This window comes from Cucumis melo, chromosome 6 (assembly GCF_025177605.1).
Source record: "Cucumis melo cultivar AY chromosome 6, USDA_Cmelo_AY_1.0, whole genome shotgun sequence".
In the NCBI taxonomy this organism is placed as follows: Eukaryota; Viridiplantae; Streptophyta; class Magnoliopsida; order Cucurbitales; family Cucurbitaceae; genus Cucumis; species Cucumis melo.
The window spans coordinates 735,938-757,562 of NC_066862.1; the positions used below are offsets into that span (position 1 = coordinate 735,938).

General features: G+C 33.4%; 5 protein-coding genes across 8 annotated transcripts; 3 read left to right on the forward strand and 2 right to left on the reverse strand.

The window, feature by feature from the left end:
* Nucleotides 1-3,615: 3,615 nt before the first annotated feature.
* Nucleotides 3,616-5,933, forward strand: LOC103483161 (AAA-ATPase At2g46620). The gene has a single exon (XM_008439632.3). The coding sequence runs from the start codon at nt 4,180-4,182 to the stop codon at nt 5,623-5,625; it is 1,446 nt and encodes a 481-aa protein (XP_008437854.2). The 5' UTR covers nt 3,616-4,179; the 3' UTR covers nt 5,626-5,933.
* A 4,076-nt stretch (nt 5,934-10,009) lies between these two features.
* On the forward strand, nt 10,010-10,693 carry LOC103483162 (ATP synthase delta chain, chloroplastic). Its single transcript, XM_008439633.3, has one exon. It carries the CDS (start codon nt 10,010-10,012, stop codon nt 10,691-10,693), a length of 684 nt encoding a protein of 227 aa, XP_008437855.1.
* Nucleotides 10,694-11,800: 1,107 nt separating this feature from the next.
* Nucleotides 11,801-14,825, forward strand: LOC103483164 (serine/arginine-rich splicing factor RS31). 3 transcript variants are annotated; one of them, XM_008439635.3, is made up of 6 exons: nt 11,801-11,960; nt 12,191-12,316; nt 13,641-13,753; nt 13,881-14,110; nt 14,220-14,501; nt 14,601-14,825. In XM_008439635.3, exons 2-6 carry the CDS (start codon nt 12,211-12,213, stop codon nt 14,629-14,631), a joined length of 762 nt encoding a protein of 253 aa, XP_008437857.1. In that variant the 5' UTR covers nt 11,801-11,960; nt 12,191-12,210; the 3' UTR covers nt 14,632-14,825. The 3 variants fall into 3 exon arrangements, with proteins under 3 accessions (XP_008437857.1, XP_016899085.1, XP_050941791.1); XM_017043596.2 differs by lacking the exon at nt 11,801-11,960 and adding an exon at nt 12,953-13,516 and having other exon boundaries at nt 12,185-12,316; XM_051085834.1 differs by lacking the exon at nt 11,801-11,960 and adding an exon at nt 12,953-13,408 and having other exon boundaries at nt 12,185-12,316.
* A 250-nt stretch (nt 14,826-15,075) lies between these two features.
* On the reverse strand, nt 15,076-16,034 carry LOC103483163 (protein yippee-like At4g27745). Its single transcript, XM_008439634.3, has 2 exons — nt 15,722-16,034; nt 15,076-15,598 (listed from the first exon to the last, which is right to left on the reverse strand). The coding sequence occupies exons 1-2, from the start codon at nt 15,824-15,826 to the stop codon at nt 15,371-15,373; spliced, it is 333 nt and encodes a 110-aa protein (XP_008437856.1). The 5' UTR covers nt 15,827-16,034; the 3' UTR covers nt 15,076-15,370.
* A 758-nt stretch (nt 16,035-16,792) lies between these two features.
* LOC103483165 (probable serine/threonine-protein kinase WNK7) lies at nt 16,793-21,001 on the reverse strand. 2 transcript variants are annotated; one of them, XM_008439638.3, is made up of 7 exons: nt 20,297-21,001; nt 19,582-19,619; nt 19,209-19,436; nt 18,910-19,130; nt 18,656-18,813; nt 18,155-18,557; nt 16,793-17,933 (listed from the first exon to the last, which is right to left on the reverse strand). In XM_008439638.3, the coding sequence occupies exons 1-7, from the start codon at nt 20,348-20,350 to the stop codon at nt 17,047-17,049; spliced, it is 1,989 nt and encodes a 662-aa protein (XP_008437860.2). In that variant the 5' UTR covers nt 20,351-21,001; the 3' UTR covers nt 16,793-17,046. The 2 variants fall into 2 exon arrangements, with proteins under 2 accessions (XP_008437860.2, XP_050941792.1); XM_051085835.1 differs by lacking the exon at nt 19,582-19,619 and having other exon boundaries at nt 20,297-20,987.
* Nucleotides 21,002-21,625: the final 624 nt, after the last annotated feature.

A 21,625-nucleotide genomic window follows, 5' to 3' on the forward strand; every position in this document is an offset into this window, starting at 1 on the left:
AAGTGGGACTTGTTGAGTACTATTTTAAAATATAACATTACACATACATACATACATATATATATATATATATATATATATATATATATATATTTGTTTTCAAATCGTACATGTGTGTGTGTGACCATAATCATATTAAGTTTCGAGCCCCCAACTTTTTTGTTTTGTTTAAGTTATACTCCAATTATATATATATATATATATATATTACAGTTTCCCCTCTTTCAAATCAAACAGTTGTCCTATATATTCTTAATCACACACACACATATATAACAACTAAAAAAAATTAGATTAATTTTATTTAATTCCTATCTTTTCAAAATTAATATCTACTAGGAAAAAATAGAAAAACATTTTATAGTATAAACTATTTAGGGTGCGTTTGGGGGAGGGAAAGAGTTATGGGGGAAAAGGATTATAATAATCCTAGGATTATGATAATCTTAGTGTTATGATAATATGTGTTTGGGGGAAAGAATATAAAAGGTAGTATTATAATAGTATGTGTTTGGGGGAGAGATTATGATAGTAGTGTTATAGTAATATGTGTTTGGGGGAAGGATTATGATTGTAGTAATTTAAAAAATAATAATAGAATTTAGATTGGGTTATTTAGGTAGGGTAATGTAGGGTTGTAAGAAAGTAAAAATAGGATAAGATAGGGTTATTTAGGGATTAGGATTATTTATCATATTCCTTGGGCCAAACACGGTTTGGCCCAATTTCCTAATCCTTTTCCCTCTAAAACCCCACCCCAAACACGCCCTTAAGGATATCATAGTGTAACCAATAAATTTGCACTACGGAAGATATGAAAGAGGAAATTAAAATTACATATAAATTTAACTTCAAATTATTTGTTCCCCATAGAATGAAATAAATTTTAATTCAATCTTACGTGGTTTTGAAAAATATTCCTATGAAGTTTTATAGTCCCATAGACTAAAGTTCTTAACTTTTTTTTTTTTTCCTTAGTATAAAAATCAAACTTACAATTCGAAAAATTATTTAGAAACGTCCATTTGATAACTTCATCTAATAATCTTGAAAATATAACAGGAGAATTAACATTTGAAAAGGTAATAATAAAAAGGGTTTGGAAGAAGTTAGGAGGTAAGTGAGTGAAAATGAAATTTGGAGTTTGAAAGGTGAAATTTGTTCCCAATTCATAAAATGGATAGAAAGTAGAATGGTAGAACGAGAAAACCAAATGTCTCTTTTTTTCTTTTCTTTCTAAATTTTTAGATTCACAAAGCTAATTAAGGGTTGGCGTTGGACATTCAAACAAGAAAACACACAAAGTTGGGATATTCGGATAATTTGCACATTTGTCTTTCTCCCAATTTTGTCATTATTTTTTTTTTCTTTCTTTCTTCAATACTTCTATTTTATATGGTTTATATGTTTTGAACCTTCACTATAATATCACATAAACTTATCTTAATTAATAAATCATGCTATAAGTTTGGCTATAAATTCATTATTTTTTGTTCTTATGTTAATAGGAGTTCACTAATACAAATTCTATGGAAAATCTTTTTATTGAATTTTATAATACTTCGGTTTTTGTCAAACGACTTTTCTTTCAAGTTTTGTGAATACGATGAAATTTTAATCTAAGACATTTCGAAAATGTTAAATCAAAATAAGAAACATATATGATATGATGTATAAGTAGATGACAATTTTCTTATTACTTAAGTAGAGATTACGAAGCTTATTCACATCAATCATAATTTATTAAAGTGATTGAACTTAATTAAACAATCTATTTTATTAAAGTGATTGAGTATTTTCATCTTGTTTTTTAACACAATACATGTTGGTGAAACCATGATATGAATATTTGGGTAGATCATTCCTCAACTACTAAAAAAGACGTTTTTTCACCGTTGAGATTAGCATCGAGCATCTTATGATGAATAAATAGTTTATCTTTTCATATTCATTTACTTTACTAACCATTGATCTTTTAAAAGGAGTCATTATCTAAATAAAAAAAAAAAAAGTAAACTTATAATAGGGAAAATAATGAGTTCAAATTATTTTAAAAAGATAAAAGAAAAAAAAAAAAGAAAATGATTCTAAGATTAGAATATTGAGTGATTGGTTACCCACCATGTTTGAATATTAATAAAAGGTTGCTTCCAATCCCTTTGTTTAATAGAGTTTTAGTTATGGTCCCTAGCAATGATATCATTTCATACCCAAATTTTGCTTATACCAAATAAAAAGTTTCATCATTAACCCATGCTCCCTAAACAACAACCCATCTAATTAAACAATTTTTCAAATTGTATAATTACAATTTTAGTTATTCATGCGGACTTAATTACAATTAACTTCGATTAACATACTTAATAACACTTTTTTTTTCTCTCTCTAATATGTAGTTGGAAATGTTAATAAAGCTTTGAGTAAATATGAAAATTTGAAGTAATTAAAAGAATTTTAAAAATGATTTGTTACCTAATTAAATCAAACAAGAATAATCATACAAAAAAAAAAAAAAAAAAAACAATAAACTATGAGAGTTGCATTGGAGGGACGTCTACATCATGGGGAACCAATTTTAAAAATTGGAGACTAAGTTGGTAATTTAACATTTAAAAATTTATAATATTTTTAAATTAAAGATCATGGAGTGTCATCAAATTATTAATTACTGTATAATTTTCAGTGTACAATCAAAATTATTATTATTATTATTATTATTTTATCTTTAATTGCACAACAAAAGAAACATCCTTTTAATTTCTTGAACTTAAAAATAAAGATTTGTGTACAGAGGAATTTGTTGAAATTTAAACTCAGAAACATCGATGTCATATACGAACACATCTATCTCAACTTGAACACAGAGAATTGACATATAACAAAAAAGAAAAAAAGGTTGAAATCATCCATAGGAAATATTAAAACGAACAATATATATATATATATATATATATATATATATATATATATATATATATATATATATATATATATATATATATATATATGTATGTATATATATATTATAAAGGCACTAAAAATATCAGTTGAAAGTTTGAGAGTTGCATCTCCACCACCAACTTGGGAAAGAATAAAATTAGTCTCTAAATAAAAATCTTATTTTAGTAAGCTATTTTATTCTTATTTTCGATCTAAATTTTCAAAAAGATTATGCTACAAACCCCTCAATTTTTGCAAATATATATATATATATATATATAGTCTTTCACACCTACAAGTGTTTTCCCTTTAAATTTACTAATACGAAATCAAATTACTGATATGAAATCAAGTTAGGTATTTAACTTAACAAAAAAAGCACTAAAATGCAATTTTATTTAAAATTTAAAAGGTGAGTAATAAATCTACAGATCAATAACAAGAAGTACAAATGAAAAACTCTAGAGGTGGTTTTGTTATATTATTTGAAACGATAAGTTTATAAAATAATGATAATTAGAAGAAGAAGAAGAAGAAGAAGAAAGGAATAGATTTCAAAGTTTGAGAATTTAAAAGGAAATAAATAAAAAAAAAAAAAGAAAAAAGAAATTGTCCCAAAAAAGAAATTAGGAATCCTATTCGTAAAGGTAATAGAAAGGTAAAAGGATTTAAACCTAAATAAAAGGAAGAGAGGAATGAGGAATTGATTTGGAAGATTAAAAAAATAGATATATATAGAAGCATTTAAACAGAGGAAATCGGGGAGGCGGTTTTGAGAAATAGAGAGGCGAAATACCCAAAGCAAAGCAGCAAAAAAAGTGGTTTTGGTGAATCAAACTTTGCTGGAAAGTATCTGCCAAACCCAAATTAAACGACATCAACTACACTACACAAACCCCACAATTTCCTTCTTCTTCTTCTTCTTCTTCTTCTCCTTCTTCTTCATCAACCCTTTTTTCTTTTTCAATTTTATTTTCTTTATATATATATATATATATATATATATATATATATATATATATATATATATATCGTCCAACTTGACTTGACCTTTTCTCTGTGTCTCTCTCAAAGATGGGTTTTGGCCTCCATTAAACCTGACCCTTCAACCTTCAACCTTTTCTTGGGTTGTGTTCTAAATATGTTGTTTCTTTCTACCCAAATACGAACACCCATTAACTCATATCTTCTCCTCTGTCTTTAATTTAATCAAGACGGATTGTTTTGTCTTTCCTTTCTATGGAGTTGTTTTTCAGGTTCTTTTATGTAATCTTCATCGGAATTTGTTTCTCATGGTTGTTGCGGATTCTTTTATTCAGGACGGGATTGATTTTCATTGTCAAAAAATGGTGGGCAAATCTAGAAGATTGTTTCCACGTTTACCAATCTTTCAGAATCCCCGAATTCAATGAAACTTCCCAACACAATCATCTTTACCGGAAAGTCTCTGCTTATCTTACTTCTTTATCCTCTCTCGAGGATTCCGATTACACCAATCTTATCACCGGCAACAAGCCTAATGACGTCATTCTCCGCTTGGATTCAAATCAGACGGTTCAGGACAATTTTTTGGGGGCCAAAGTGTTTTGGACGAATGAACAAAACGGTTCAAGAAATTTTGTGTTGAAGATTAGAAAAGCTGATAAGCGTCGAATCCTCCGCCCTTATCTCCAGCACATTCATACACTAACCGCTGATGACAATGAGCAGAGGAAAGGGGATTTGAAGCTTTTTATGAATTCAAAACCTAATAATCATTCGGATACAAGATGGAAATCGATTCAATTCAAACATCCATCCACTTTCGATTCGATTGCTATGGAAACAGATCTCAAAGAAAAGGTCAAATCCGATCTCGAATCGTTTCTCAAATCTAAACAGTATTACCACAGATTAGGCAGAGTTTGGAAACGTAGTTACCTTCTATATGGTCCTTCCGGTACTGGAAAATCAAGCTTCGTCGCCGCTATGGCGAATTTCCTCTCTTATGATGTATATGATATCGACCTCTTCAAAGTCTCCGATGACTCTGATCTCAAGTTTCTTCTGCTGCAAACGACGAGCAAGTCAGTAATCGTCGTTGAGGATCTCGATCGGTTTCTCATCGAAAAATCGTCGGCCTTGAGTCTATCGGCGCTACTGAACTTCATGGACGGAATATTAACATCGTGCTGTGCGGAAGAGAGAGTGATGGTTTTCACCGTCAATTGCAAGGAACAGGTCGAACCGGCGATTCTCCGACCCGGCCGTATCGACGTTCATATCCATTTTCCACTCTGTGATTTCTCCGCTTTCAAGAACCTCGCAATCAATTATTTAGGCGTCAAGGATCACAAACTATTCCCACAGGTTGAAGAAATCTTCCAAACCGGCGCCAGTTTGAGCCCCGCCGAGATCAGCGAACTGATGATCGCGAACCGAAACTCGCCTAGCCGAGCTATCAAATCTGTCATCTCGGCGTTGCAGACGGACGGCGACCGGCGGAGAGTCAGCAACATCGGACGGCGGCTGAGCGACTGCGGGTCGAGAAAGTCCGTCGCGGAATCTATCGAATCGGGCGGCGTATTATGCAGTGAAAACACTCAGACCGGAAAAGAGTTCCGAAAATTGTACGGATTTCTAAGGATGAAAAGTAACAAAATATCTCAGTCGTTCGATTCCTCTCCTATTCGAAAAGACAGTTGATTTTCCAGACGTGGCAAAACTTCAATAGTCGAGGTAACTTTCTTCTATGGGGTCGCATGCAGTGGATCTTTAGGAGGGGCTTGATTCTTAGGTCTGTAGATAGGGATATTTATTATTTTTAAGTCAGATTTATTTTTGTTATATTTCTTTCTTATTCCCATTTTTGGGTCAACAAATTTGTATTGAAAAAAACAAAAAAAAAAAAAAAAAAAAAGGTTTCATTTTGGTCACAAGTTATTGTGGAAATTGTAAATGCCTTTCTATTTTCCTCATTAATACAAACAACAATAGCAAATATTTTCAATCTATTTCTTACTCTCTCTTTCTTTCTCCCTTTAATCCTACTTTGTATATTTCATAGCCATTAACCATTTTTTGTTTATTGTATTGGTAAAAAACATTAATAGAGGCTGTCAAAGCTAACTTTTAACTCTAAAATTTGTTGCAATTTTTTTATTTTTATCAATTGTATAGAAAAAAAAAATATCCTAATTCAGAAGTGGATTTATATATTTGATTTTATAAGCAATAGAATATAATATTTAAAATTCTATGTTGTGTTTTCTTTTATTATTTTTCTTAAGTTAACAAAATTAGTTGATTTTCTAGAGGAAAAAAAAAGGATAATTTAAAAGGTAAAAACAAAATAAGAAGAAAGAAAAACATGCAAACTTTAGTAGGTGACAAAATGGGGTTCATATAGTTACAAAATATTAAATCCAAGAAAACTAAATAAAGTACTTTAAATTCCAAGTTCCTATGTAAAAATGTTGTGATGTCATACATAGAAAAAGCTCTTTGATTCTTTCCACCTATCAAATGATTTAACAATTATCATTCAACCATGCAAATTGTGACATCCATCAACATTATATTGGATTTTCAAAATTCTATGATAAAATAACATCTCAATATGACTATATATGGATATAAATGTAAAACATGGACAAAAACAAAAAAAAGGTTTTAATTCCATACTTTGATTCGACTATTTTCAATTTTAGAATTGGGTTGTTTAATTGGTAATTGATATAGAGGTGTCTTAACATAAATGATGATAAAATATAATAGAGGTGATCATTGACACCCAAAAAACAAATCTGAACGAATCGACACTTGGCAATCGGCAAGTCAGTTGATTTTATAAAAACCACACTAACTTGACCAAATTTGTATCCTCGTCGATCAAATCCGATCGAGATGGTTCGAGTTCTAGGCTTCTTAACTTCTATGACTTCCTTCCTGGTCGGACAAGTATAAGGACTAGTTCGATAACTCAACCTCTAAAGTTTTTTTTTATCTTTCATCTCGATCGAAAAACACCAATTTTAGTCTCGAGATTTCACCTTTTTTCTTTATCTTGGCTAGAAAAAACCAAACCGACCATTGGTTAGACCAATTGGTTCAAACTATTAGCAGTCGGTGGTTGATTTCTCCTCTTGAAAATCGATCGAGTCGGTTTTCAATAATGGTTTTTGTATAAAACCACTCCATTTGACCGATGATTACCCTTATTACATAAGAGGTGGAATTCAATTGATTTGATGAGTGGATCGGAAGAAAATCACAAAATTATATTTAAAAAAAAAAAAAAAAAAGTAAGTAAAATTAGAAGATTGAATAATGAGAGTGGGGCAGTAAATGAGGAATAAGTAATAATGGCCATAAAAATGTTATCTCTAAGATTAAGGGTTGGTGTCTGAGTGTTGCTGTTTCTAGGGATCCTGTCCTCTCCCTTTATTTATTTATTTATTTATTTATTTATTTAATTATGTATTTCTTTTAGTCTCACTTCACATCAAACCACATAACCTTTTCGCTCATTTATTTAAATAAAAATGAATAACCACTCTGCTTCCTTTTGTTTCTTTCTATTCCCAATATCTCTCATTTTCTCCATTAATATTAATACCCTCTGCTCTGCCCTTTTCTGTTTGTGGTTCTCACTACCCACTCTATGAATCACTTTCCTTCTTCTTCCTTCTTACATCATTATTATCATCTTAAACAAAACCAAAAATCAATCTTACCTCCACAAATGAAGTGATTTGTTTCAATCTTTTATAATATTTATTATTATATTCAAAACTTTCCTCCATCATTTTCTCTGTAATACAATATATGGTATGAATAATGCATTTTATATTATTTAATCCAAACACGTGGAAACAGCAAGAGCTGATATTTTATGAACTCCATCTATCAAAATAAAATTTACGTAATTAATTAAATAAATTAAGATAAACCGTGTGCTCAATCAAAATCAACATCCATCCCCCCACTCAACTTATAATTAACTTTCATTTTAAACACACATATTGTATATTCCAAATATGTAGAGAGTTTAGTGGTGCAAAAATAATTTATGTTTTGGTTGTAAAGATTGGTAATATACACATGGGTGTGGGTTGTTTTTGATTTGGAATTAGAATTGAATAATGTTTTTTATTTATTTATTTTTATTTTTATTTTTATTTTTAAATGGAGGGAATTAAATGCAATAATAATAATAATAATAATAATAATAATAATAATGGTGGGTGCAATTATGTCATCAGTCATCACCAGCTGTTGCTTTCCAGTTTCCATGGTCAATTATGAGTTGCTCTCTTCCAATCTTCCAAAACCCTATTTTGTCACCCATCTCTCCATCATAATTCAAACTTACATATATATATATATATATATATATATATATATATATGTATGTATGTATGTATGTATATATAGAGCAAGTATTGTTGAAAATTCATAGATAAAAACGTGAAATTAAGCACTATAATAATTAACACCTCAAAGTCAAGTTAAATTATTACTTTATTATAAGTTAATTGTTACCATTCAATCCATCAAGTTAAATTAATTCCACTATGGTTATTTATTTTATTAATTAATTAATTATTATTATTATGGAGAAGCACTTTTTTACTTATTTGACCAAAATTTAAATGAATAATTGTTGGAATTAATTACAAACCAAATTACCTTTATTTCTTAAACGAGACCATTATACTTTTAATACTCAAAAATAGGAAGCTGAGTTTTCTTTTCTTTTTTTTTTTCCAAATGAAATTAGATATTTAATAATTTGGAAAGATTGATTTATTATTCAAATGAATATAATTGGATGATGAAATGGGCCTAAGATTATGGGCTTAAAAAAAGGCCATTTCAAAATATAGATGCGGTTTGGTAATCAACCTAACACCAACAACAACCATAATAACAATATACATAATTAATTAATAATTAATATCACCACCCTTCACCGTAAACAATCCTTCCTTTTTCTATTTATTTTATCTTCATCTCCATCATCACTTCGCTTATCTCGTTCTGGTCTTGCGTTTTTAGTCAATTTCATGTTTGACGTTGATGCTAATATTAGAATTGGAATTTTACTTAACTTAGTTTTTTTTTTTTATAATATTTGTTCTCACCCCGTTTCTTCTCTTCTCATAGCTGCTCTCTCACTAAGCTCCAAATATATATTGGTAAAAATAAAAGATCGAAGTAATACAAAAATTTAAATAGTAGTCACCACAAAAGAAAGCTAACATAATAGTCATGCATACTATTATTATAAATCACTCATTGCCGCAAACTACTTCAAGACGAATATTTAAATTAAATATGTAAAAATTGGGGTTAATGTTATTTTTTTAAAAGAATTAAGAAATTCAACGATGGGTGTTCAAAAAACTCAATAATCCGATCATGCGAATTACTCAATCCAAACCAAAAGGTTGGATTAGAAAATTAAATGAAAAAAATTGAATCGATTACACTAATTGTAAGTAAGGGATTGGATTGAACCAAATCACTGTATATAATATATATATATATATATATAAAATTCTTCCCTGCTTCTACGGTCAACCCAACTCGACCAAACTCGACCCAACATGATTTTGTTAGATTATCTATCTATATATATATATATATATTAGATCAACGTTTAATTTCCAATCTTCTTTTGTCCGAAAGAAACAATTCTACCATCAAATGGAAACAGAAAACTCAAAATGATGACCTTTTTTTTTGTTTTCCAAAAAATTTTGATTTACTCTTCCTATATGATCGATTCACGAAAGGCGACCCAACATCTTCATCTATAGAAGCCGTGAATGAACAAGTTTAACAAAACAAGGATCGCCATTGACAACCAAAGCTTGAAAAAGAAGAAGAAGAAGAAGAAGAAGAAGAATGAATGAATGAAATATCAATGGGGTCTTTCTTTTTCTTTTTCTTTTGCGAAATTCGATTCCCAAAAACGAGTGGCTAAGAATTTTTCCTTATCCTCAGTTGCAATTTAGTTCCTCATAAATCCAATCCCCAACACTTCCCTTTCCAATCCTCTCTCCCTTCGTTCGTTCTGTCCTCCATGGATACTTTAACAACAACCTCTGTTTCTTCAACTCTCAGAGTTCCATCAAGAACCCTAGCTTCATCTCGCGACTTTCTTCACCTCAAGAATCCCACCGCTCATCTCCCTCATCGCTCCCCTCCTCGTACATCCAACTCAATCTCAAAACCTCCAAATTTTCTCTCCACTCCTAAAACCCTTAATCCCTCCATCCCCTTTTCCACCCCCCGCCGTTCCTCTTCTCCACTCCTCCACCGACGCCCCGCCTCCGGTTACGCCGCTGCACTCGTCGACGCATCTCAATCTACCGGTACGATTCACTCGGTGGCGAAGGATGTCGGAAGATTCTCGAAGCTGCTGAGAGGGAAGCGAATCGGCAGGGTTTTGAATGATCCGTTGGTGGGAGATGAGGAGAAAGGGCGACTGGTGAAGGAAATTGCAGTGAAGGGAGGGTTTGAAAGGCAGGTGGTGAAGTTAACGAAGATGCTGATTGAGAAGTGCAACCTGAGGATTTTAACGGAGGTGTTTAGTGAATTCGATAGGATTTATGATGAGCTTTGTGGAACGGAAGTGGTGATGGTTTCTTCGAACAAGAAGATGGAGGAAGAAGAGTTGTTTGGGATTGCGAAGAATGCGCAGAGGCTGAGTGGGGCTGTGAAAGTGAAGGTCAGAAGCTTCGTTCATGGGGGATTAATGGTGTAGTGTTGTTGATACAATCAATAACAATCTGTTGGATATGAAGTTTGTAATTCATGAACGACTGCAAAGATGGATTTCAGAATACTGTTATTGAATCAAAATTGTTGGATTAAAGTTCTTATTTACAATCACCATGATTCACAACATCACTTTATGAGGAAATGTTCTCCCTAAACCAATTTTGGAAACCTAAGGATTATTGTCGACAAGGCAACTTTTAGAACGGTGATTTCTTTGATTTAGTTTGATGTTCTAATCGAATATCATTTACATCAGGAACATTGTTAATATCTTTTCATCTTTGTCACAATTTTGAAGAAGTGAACAAATTTGCTCCCTTCTGTGCCCATCCCACTGTCCTATTTGATGTGAAAATTTTGTTTTTGTTTTTGTCTCTTTCATGAGTAACGAGGAAGTATTTGGAATGAAGATTGGTATGCTTTCTTTTTAGAAAAACTTTAATACACAAAGTATTTCATATTTTTAGACTCAACTTTGTTGGTTGAATTAGATGGCGTATAAGTCTATTTAGAAGATAACATGATACTTAATATACTTAAATCATGTAATTATGTAAAATAGTAATTATACAAAATGATTTACGATCAATAATTTAACCTTCATTTTTCTATTAAATTTCTTATTATATTATTGTAACAACAGATTAAAGGACTATTTTAGAACTTGTTAAATGGTAAGTTCATGTAATTCTTAAATCAACAATTTTAAAATAGAGTACTAAAATAAAATTGAGATTAGAGATGAACATAAAGACAAAACAATTCGATTCAAAATACTTATCTATATAATAATATTTTTTAAATTTTGTAAATATAGCTGTTAAAATCTATCGATGGTACGAGTTTATCACATAGATTATATTGAAAATATTGATATTAAAAATATTGGTATGTTACTATTAACGATAGAAACTTATTATCGATAAATTTTAAAAATGGTGCTATATATTATTCATAAAATTGATAATTATTATAAGAAAGGAATGAAGAGAGAATTGGGCCTTCTTACACACGAAGCCCAATCTATCTCAAAACTTTAAATCCCCAAAATACCCTTTCCTGGACGGAAGTCTTCCATAGGAAAGTCAGATAATCGGACGGTCTGAAAGGAACAACGTCAACAGTACCGGTCTTGCTTCGCGGTTTAAATTGAATCGAATTGCATCATTAGGGCATCTTCGTTAAAAAGACTCTGCCTTTCTCTTCCTCCTAGGGTTTCTCTGTTCTGTTCGAATCCGAGAATCTGCAAGGTTTGTTCTCTTTAATCCTTTGGTAATTGATCTACTTGGTCGTTTTATTTTTGGTTTCTCGTCAAATCCCCGAACCAAGTTCTTTCTTTGCTTTCATCGTTTGATTCGAAAGAAAATAGGTCGATTCATGTCGATGAAGTTTATATATTTGGAGGAAGCTGTTATCTTTCTTTCACTTTTCATTTGATTAACGTTCGAACTTATTGATTTCGGTTTAATATTTTCTACAGTACGATCGTTTGTAGCAACGATGAGGCCGATATTTGTTGGGAACTTTGGGTATGACACCCGGCAATCTGAACTGGAGCGCTTATTCTCCAAATATGGGAGAGTTGAAAGGATCGACATGAAATCTGGTATATTGCAAATTCTTTAATGTAGTATGCCATTTTTAACGCAGATGTTAGTAAGTGGGTCATCACTCGTGCAGATTGTATTGTACGAAGGATCACTTTTGTGGTCAGCTTTGAATGAATGGATTTTGTTGAATATTGGTCATAAAACCATCTTTTAGTATTGTCAAGTAGAATTCCTTCTTTTAAGCTTCATAGTTTGGAGATTTGTTTTGTTTGTTTTTTTTAACATTTTTACATGTGGATGTTTGTGCATCAACTTCATCACTGGAATCATCTTACCTTTTTTTTTTGTTAACTGAGATTGCTTACTTTAGGCATGAGTTTTAAATGATATTTTTTTTCTGGAAAATTTCCTTGGTCCTCACCCACCTTGCCTTACATCGTATGAAGTATTGAATTGTGGTATTATAGTGCAAGGCTGCTCCACAGATACTAACACTAAGTGTAAAAGTAATATCACGTTTTTATTAATAATTCTAAAACTGATGTTTTTTACATAATAAAATCCAGTTGGATGCATAGCTATTATGCTGTGAATATCATCCAATGGTCCATTTTCTGATGAAAACTTAATGGCAGGCACAATTGCTATTTTTATGGGGAAAACCTCCATATAAGATGTTTCTTTTGACGCAGGAATTTCTTCTAAGGAAAATGAGCCAAGCTCCTATCTGGGCTCACCACCATGACACCATCTGTGCATTAAAATTAATTTGGAAGGAAACTTCCTGCTTGCCTGCTTACCTTCACCTACAGATAGCATCATCCTGATTTTTCTTCAATCAATCATTCGTCATTCATCTACCTCATCACTTAAGTTGCAATACACCAGAATCGTCTTAATGGATTGATCTTTATCTCATGCCTCATCAATTAAGTTGCAATTCATCAGAATCGTGTTAATGGATTGATCTTTATCTCATGCCTTGCCTATCTATCACCACTGATCATAGGACATCACTGAAATCTGATCATGCCTTCCATATGATAATAGTGGCTGAATGAAATCTATCATGCCTTCCATATGATAATAGTGGCTGAATGAAATCTGTCATGCCATGCCTTCCATATCTGAACTCGTGCTGTGTGAAGGTGAAGGATAGTTGAATTTTTGGATTAAAACCTTAAGTAGGCAACCATCTTAGTCCATCATGCAACGTCTCTACCGCTATATGTGCATCAGTCCTCCCATATTTGCAGGTGTTGTATTTTTTATAGTTTATCCCAGGGAGAGAAATCACGGGGCTGAGTGACAATACCTGCTAAATAGATGATGCTTCAACAGCATACCAGTTTTGTATGTCTAATTGTTATTATTTGGCAGGTTTTGCCTTTGTTTACTTTGAAGATGAGAGGGATGCTGAAGATGCCATTCGGGGACTTGATAACTTGCCATTTGGTTATGATAGACGCAGATTGTCTGTGGAATGGGCCAGGGTAGACCTCTCTCACTACGTTTTTCTGTGCCCATTGTTCTTCCTTTTGGGTCTATGCATGTTAGAAGCTGTTTTTTTTCCATGATCCGTAGATAGATATTTTATTAACTTTGGGTTGGTTGGTTTAGGGTGAACGAGGTCGTCATCGTGATGGGTCCAAGTCAATGGCAAATCAGAGGCCAACAAAAACCCTGTTTGTGATCAATTTCGACCCCATCCGTACAAGAGTACGTGATATTGAAAGACACTTCGAACCCTATGGGAAAGTGCTCAATGTTCGGATCAGAAGGAACTTTGCATTTGTACAATTTGAAACGCAGGAGGATGCCACAAAAGCCCTTGAGTGTACCCACATGAGGTAAGCTGTGTCTTGATTCTCCTGCAAGCTTGCTCTTTCTATTTGGTGTATTTATTTTCTTCTCTCTTATGGACGTGAAGTATTTATACTGTGCTGTATAATTTTGCAGCAAGATATTAGACAGGGTTGTATCAGTTGAATATGCTTTGAGGGACGATGGCGAGAGGGGCGATCCTTTTGATGAAAGCCCTCGAAGAGCAGGTGGTTATGGGCGGCCAGGGGATAGTCCCTACAGGAGGTCTCCAAGTCCAGTGTTTCGCCGTCGACCAAGTCCTGACTATGGGCGAGCTCATAGCCCTGCTTACGATAGATATAATGGGCCCTATGAACGACGTAGAAGTCCTGATTATGGTAGGAATCGAAGCCCTGAATATGGTGGTAGATTTCGCAGGTATTTATTCTTCTTTGATAGTTGGCACAGCCTGCTTTTTGATTTACCATAACTTGTAGTTGAAGCTAACTGCCGTTTTCCTGATGTCTTTGTTGGCAGCCGTTCACCCATTCGGAGGTCAAGAACCTGAAGGAAACTATTGTTGAATTTTCAGTAGTTACATTCTTAGGTTTAGGTCTGTGGAGTGTGTTAAGTTCCTGTACAACCCTCGTATTTTAACTCTTTGAAAAAACTATTGTTGGTAGATTTGAGATGTTGAAGGAAACACTTTTTTATCTGTTTTTAGTTTTTTAACTAGTGGGTTTTATCCAACAAGTTCAAGGCTATCGTGTCTTTCCAATTTTTCACTTGTCAACAATCGAATCCAGCATCAACGGAAGTGAAGTGTTAATTCCTGTATCGAATTGATTTTGAATATGCTAGAAAGAAAACGTGTATCGATGGGCGGTTTTTGAGAAATTATGATCGATCTTTTATGCTCAGTGTTCATAAATTGAAGGTGTTTGAACGAAAAGTTGGCAGTAGCGATTTTGATGTAGATTTTAGCAAATCAGTACAATAGGTCCCTCCTTAATTTACCCTCTCCATCGAACTGAATGATCACCTGCTTGTTGTTTCATTCTATCTGAATGGCCAATAATCTAGAAATACATTTTGTGTGTTCATTGCAGATATGTTTCTTAGATTATGTTTCTCTACCGGAAAGTTAAGCTTACCTTTAAACTATGGATATTGCTTATAGTTTGCTTGCAAAAGGGAGACTTGCATAGTATTGGAAGTGAATTGAATAGCATAGTGAGAAAATGTTTCTAAAAGCAAAGTGTTTAGTAAGATAAGAAAAGGGAAGAAATAAAGTAAAGAAAGCAATTTTAGGAAGAAGCATCGGTGATCTTGAACTTCTCCAAAACCACTTTGCCTTCTTTGTACTTCTGTGAATCATCATAAGCTTTAATGTATTTCCAACCCAATATTTGTCCACACTCGTTACAGTACAAATCACATACTTTGTAGTTTCCACTTATAAACATCTTGTTTTCTTCAGCTCCCTCTCTAACATTCCTTGCTTCATAGAACAAGAACGCTCTTCCTTTCACCGACTACGACATTCAAAATCAAACACAAACACAAACACAAACCCACCATCAACATCAACCTCATCATCTAATTCATTCATTCCGTTCAAATCTAAAAACAAAATACTAAATTTCTTTGCCACTCACCTGAAACCCTTTTGAAATTATGTCATCATGTCTTGATATTTGATTCCTGCAATTCTGGCAACTGTAAATCCTTTCTCTCATCAAATCCGCCACTGATGGATTCATAGTTTCCTCAACCTTCTTCTTTCTTTCTTTGTTTCTCTCTAAACAGAAAACCAACACTTAGAAAGCTATGTAAAGTTGTTCCTTTTAAAAGGTTCAACTTTTGCCAATTGGTGCCGATCATTCAGGGATTTTCTTAACTACAAATATTTCCCTATTTCAGAAAATACATATCGTCTTTTTAATACGATTTTAATGAAAGCTTGATTCTTCTAAATATCGATCACATCAAATCAAAGAGGTTTAAATTTTTGTTTATATGTTTTTTTTTATAATAACTTTTCTGCTTACTTCTAAATCCGAACTAAACATTTTGAAAGGGACATTTCAACTTCCGCAAGATCTGTGTGGATAAAAAGTTCACAAGTTGTACCTTTATTTATTTTTTTATTTAATTATTTATTTTTCCCAAAGAGTTCATCTAGTTCTGTACATCCAAGATAATGACATTTTGTGATTAAACTAATCATTAAGCAATACGCATAAATGCCTTAGGGTCCTGTTATTTTCTATATTTATCCATCAAAAGTGTTCAACCTTCTTTTTTAGAAATTGCAAATTTGCTGGACAATAGTAAGTGATGAATAGTCGGGATACAATCTGACACACAAGTGGATGTTTAAGAAGTTGACTCAATTGATATTTTTAAACTCATAGCATTTGCTTTCCAGAGTTGTAGGATTTGTTTTCCACCGTTATAACAACGGTTCTCCAATCATCAATTGAATAATTTAATATAATATTAATTAATCATCTTCCTCACTTGTGAGATTGAAATATGTAGAAGATTTAATGAGGTTGACTTTCAAGACTAAATATTCTTAAACTCTCGATTGACCCAAAAATTTAACCCATCGGATGTAGGTGTATTTTATATTATATAATCTAACAATGACCCTAACTCAGTTTTCCGTAATCAAAATTCTTCTGTTGGATTGGATGAAGAGTTAGAAGTTGAGAAAGGAGAAATGAGTGAAAACCAGTTCATTTTTTTTTTTATGGATGTGTTGCATAGAGTTCAACTCCAGAAGTACAAAAAGAATCTACTTTTAGGACAGCGACTTCTAAGAAAACGAGAAGCGCCCAGCAAAGAGATTCAAACTTTTACAGTATCATGATGTCCCTTCTCTGATGCTTCATCAAGAGAGGGAGCTCACAAAACGAAAAGAAAAAAACCCAACACAAAATCAGAAAAAAAATTGTAGGTAATATTATATGTGCACTCAATGAATCAGTTTCTTCTTTGCAATCCATCTCCTTCTGGTGGCCTCTAGTGCCTCCTCTCTCATTCGAGATAGCTCGTCAAACAGTTGTCGATAATGTGTCCCGATAGCATCGATTTCCATCTTCAGTTCAGCATCGAGATCCTTGTCTGCTAACGATAACGAAGAGCAACTGCTTGTCAAGCTCATCACATTAGATGCTTCACTTGGAGCAGGCATTGACACCACCGAGTTCTTCCCAAAATAATCCAAGGGAGTGAAGATTCCAACACCACTAACATTCCTTTGCAATTTGTCTTCAACATATGATGAACCTTGGTGCTCTAGTTCTGCAACCGACCAGCTCGAGCCTTTTGAACTCCCATCGATATTGGAACAATCAAACACCTTAGCACTTTTGGTAGAGCAATCGTCGACCAGTAACTCCAACGCGAATGAAGCATGTGAATTCGAGTCCTCAAAATTAGCCAAACTGGGTGAAGAAGGGCAAGTGTCAAAAATGTGACCACCGGAAATATCATCAGTCCAGCCATTTCGTTCAGATTGCAGACTATCCGTTTGAGTACCACACACCATCCCAGAGGAAGTGTCTTGCGCGACCAACCCATCATGACTCCCAGTTAACATTGAACCCCAAGGAGATCTCATAGATGATTTGGCACTTTTAAGGACAGGGGGGGCGCTGCAAAGACTCGATTCTCCATTTGAGGAATAAACAGACAAGGGCTTCCAACCAGGTATAAGCTTTGTTATCAAAAAATCAATAAATTCAGCTATGAAATCCACATCATGATTTATCAACTCCAACTGTTCAGCCATTTCAGCAGCAACTGACAATGCAGTATCAGAATCGAGATAAAACGTAAAATGTATATTTCTCACTCGACCTGCAAGTTTAAGTATGGTTTTTTGGGGGGTAAGAAACCAACTTTCATTGAAAAAAACTAACAACTGCACAGGAACATGCAGATAACTAGTCTACAAAAAGAGTTCTCAACAAAGTACATAAACGAGAACTTTAGCAAGTTAAAAATGTGATTCACGTTGATAATGAGAGAAAAAAAAAGCCAATCAGATAGAGAAAGGGGAGTCTAAAAGTTAAGCTTACCATTTGGGTCTGCAATACGCAGAGTTAATGCCACAGAGTTGTCGTCATTCTTATTTCCACGTAACCTGAACTCATTGTTCTTATTCATTGTCTGGAATTCCACAACTGGAAAGCGTGGACTCCCACTATTGCTTTCAGCATAATTGCTTAAAGAATGTAGTTTGTGGTCAATGTCAATGTCCATGGAAATAGGTCCACTCTTGGGCAAATTTATTGATCTAGGAACCTGATTAGATAGCTGTAGGGGATTGCGTGCCGATTCCTTTGGGTTCTCAACTTGAAGGAACGAATCTTGAAGAAGCTCTTTTGCAGACAACCTCTCGTGCACTGGGACCAAACATTTATTGATGAATTCCATGGTCCGTGGATCACTCACCTTAGCAAGGGAAGCAGGTTTAATACCCTGATTAAGAAGAAGGTCAGCATTGATATTATGGACCTATGGTCACAAAAGACAGTTAATGTGTGGCGTGACGATGAAGTGATGATTGTTTTGCTTACAGATGTAACTTTCCTAAAGATCTGAGCTGGATTTTTACATTCACTATATGGATACTCAAAGGTCACCATCTCCAGCATGCACATCCCAAAAGAATATACATCAACAAGCTCATTGTACTCCTCTTCATAAAGCTCAGGAGCCATGAATTCAGGAGTTCCTTGAATAAAGAAAAAAGAATTTCAATACTTTTTCCCCCATTTTGTGTTTCTATTTAAATTAAGACGACAAGTGATCCATTAATTTGTTACAGTACCAATTACACTACGAGCGGTAGGCTGCTGCATAACGATTGCTAATCCAAGATCTCCAATTTTAACTTCTCCATGATTTCCATTAATAAAAATGTTATCGCCTTTCAAATCTCTATGAATAATGGGAGGATCATGACTGTGAAGATAAACCAACCCTCGGAGAATCTGTCGTGCCCAATTCTTTATGGCCTTCATATCAACATGTTTATGCTTTTTGCGATATCTGATAGCCAAAAGGCAAGCATTTAACTAACCAGAAAATTAAGTCAGGTCCATATAAACAAAAAGATTGAATACATACTGCCTCAAACTCCCAGATGTGAAGAGCTCAGTGATCATGTTGACATTTTTCTTCTTATCATCCACCCAAGAATTGTAGAACTTGATAATATTCTCATGTTTTAATGATTTAAGTAGATGTACTTCAGAGTACAACTTTTCCAAATCCTCAGGTGATTGCAAGAAACCATCAATCCTAACTTGATTCCAGGCAACTTCAATTCCATCCACTTCGTCGAATGCCTTGTAACTGAATACAGGGGGAAAAGAAAATAGAAATTCTTAGAAACCACCAAAAGAATCCTTGATACAGTCTTCTCTACTAAAGCAAATACATTTCACAAGACATCTAAAAAGCAGTAAGAAAACAGAGTTATCAAGTCTAAGAACCATACACTGTCTTGAAAGCGCCCCTTCCCAGGATTTCATCGTACTGTTGTCCACAGACGAGGGAAAAGAGATGAATACACAAATTTAAATAAATAAATGAAGGAAACAAAAGTGCAAACCAGAAGCAGGAGAAATTATTTGAAGAGGCTGCCACAACGTAGCCGACAATTTTGCACCGTTGGAGGTGTGGAAGAAAATTGTTAAATGTACTTTGAACTTGTATCCAAGTGGTTATTTGGAGCAAGCAGATTTTCTAATCTACCAATGCCACATTATCACGACCTCATTGAATAAACTTTCCGAAACGAGACACCACACAACTTATCCTCATTGTCAGTGGAATTAAATGGTCTAAAACACAAACTAAACTATTCAAAAGAAAATAAAAGTCTGGGTTGTGTTTCTTTTGTCCTGAAGTGAAAACTTGCATTCCAAGGCATATATTGTATTGTTTTTTTAATTGGGAAGACAAATATTCTAACAGGGATGACCTAGAGACAATTGAATCTCAAGATAACTCAACATAGCCGGATATGGAATAATGAATCAATAAAACAGATCTCAAGAATTGAAAAATAGCCACGTGCATCAAAGTTGTTCAAAATTGAAAAATATAGAAAAAATAATTGTTACCCATGAATCAGAAAATTCAATTATCTAAGATCGTAATATAGAATGAAGCAAAGCAATTAAAATAAATCCCAGCATTCAGTATTATACCCGAATGTATCGACCGGTAGGATCTTTCTCAGCAGCAGTATCAGGAAACTCCATACTTCCAAATAACGCACTAATTGGATCGGCTAGACACTCATTTTTGCTACAAAAAACATGACGCTACCAGGAAGAGAAGGATTGAAAGAAAATAAGGGAAAAAAAAAAGACAATAAAGGGAAAAAAAAACGACAAAATTTGCAGAAGTCAAATTTGGTTAGTCGAAGAAATTAGAGCAATCGTCGTCGGTGAACCCAGATCGGAATTCGACAACGACGATGCTCTGAAAATGCTTCAGAGGCAATGCAAAATGAATCGAATGCCGATCGCAAGCGAAATCGGCATTCCATAACAAAGGGCAATGGCGATGAATCCTTAGAACTGGCAGGCCCTGTTTCCATACCATATAGAAAATACCCCTGAATCCTAAAGCACCACACAATTCTCGAACACCATTTTGATCAAATGGATACAAATCCCCCCCCCAAAAGAAACTAAAAATTCAGACAGAAAACTGAAGAAAGTGCAAAAAGAAGAAAAGGGAAATGTAGATGGAATCTGTATCGTGAATAAAAGAAGGATGAAAAACGAATCAGAAGGGAAGATTGACCTCGATTTTGATTTTCAGAGTTTAGAATTAGCGAAATTGAAGGGAAGAACAAACACTTGTTTGGTCGGAAGGAAACTCAATTACGAATATTGTTAGAATATGAATTTGAAGATTACCATTTTTGGAAAATACCTTCATCTCATTAAAATCATTCCCAATTACAGGATGATTACAATTACTAATTTGTACATGTTACAAAGTTTAGAGGACTAATTGAAATTAGGGTATGCTCATATTATGTATTTTGCCATCATTGTTGCAATTACATTTTTGTTCTTTTAATGAAAAGTCGATAAAAAGTATATTTGAAACGTAACAATTTTAGAACATAGAAACGTGTATGATTGAAACATAGAAAGTATACCTAATACAACTACTTTCATTTGGCCTTAAAAAAGCAAAGATAAAACACAATTATTTAAATGGTATAGTAATCCTTTGATGCTTTGTCGTTCGTGTTTTAAAATTAAGTCTAATAATAAAATCTTTCAATTTCTTCATCTCGTTATCTATTGTCGATGAAGGTGGCACATGTTGTGCAAGAAGACTTGTTTGTCTTGACCTTGGTCTCATTCGAGGTTTTGAGGTTGTGGTTGGTAAGTTGCGTTGTTTGGTCCAACTCCTCCCGTGGTTCACATGCAACATGTTGTAAAAAAATTGGTTATCGGGACCGAGGTGGATAAGTTGATTATTTTATTCCTTGAATTTATTTTTTATTGTGTATG

What these genes read in the sequence shown, in the direction of transcription:
- LOC103483161 (XM_008439632.3), top strand. Translation starts at nt 4,180, where the DNA reads ATGGAGTTGTTTTTCAGGTTCTTTTATGTAATCTTCATCGGAATTTGT.
- LOC103483162 (XM_008439633.3), top strand. Translation starts at nt 10,010, where the DNA reads ATGGATACTTTAACAACAACCTCTGTTTCTTCAACTCTCAGAGTTCCA.
- LOC103483164 (XM_008439635.3), top strand. Translation starts at nt 12,211, where the DNA reads ATGAGGCCGATATTTGTTGGGAACTTTGGGTATGACACCCGGCAATCT. An exon ending in AAGGATCGACATGAAATCTG is followed by an intron (nt 12,317 to 13,640) that starts GTATATTGCAAA and finishes ATTATTTGGCAG; the next exon opens with GTTTTGCCTTTGTTTACTTT. An exon ending in CTTGAGTGTACCCACATGAG is followed by an intron (nt 14,111 to 14,219) that starts GTAAGCTGTGTC and finishes ATAATTTTGCAG; the next exon opens with CAAGATATTAGACAGGGTTG.
- LOC103483163 (XM_008439634.3), bottom strand. Translation starts at nt 15,826, where the DNA reads ATGAATCCATCAGTGGCGGATTTGATGAGAGAAAGGATTTACAGTTGC. An exon ending in TAATTTCAAAAGGGTTTCAG is followed by an intron (nt 15,599 to 15,721) that starts GTGAGTGGCAAA and finishes TGAATGTCGTAG; the next exon opens with TCGGTGAAAGGAAGAGCGTT.
- LOC103483165 (XM_008439638.3), bottom strand. Translation starts at nt 20,350, where the DNA reads ATGGAGTTTCCTGATACTGCTGCTGAGAAAGATCCTACCGGTCGATAC. An exon ending in AGGGGCGCTTTCAAGACAGT is followed by an intron (nt 19,437 to 19,581) that starts GTATGGTTCTTA and finishes CCCTGTATTCAG; the next exon opens with TTACAAGGCATTCGACGAAG. An exon ending in GCGTATTGCAGACCCAAATG is followed by an intron (nt 17,934 to 18,154) that starts GTAAGCTTAACT and finishes TTAAACTTGCAG; the next exon opens with GTCGAGTGAGAAATATACAT.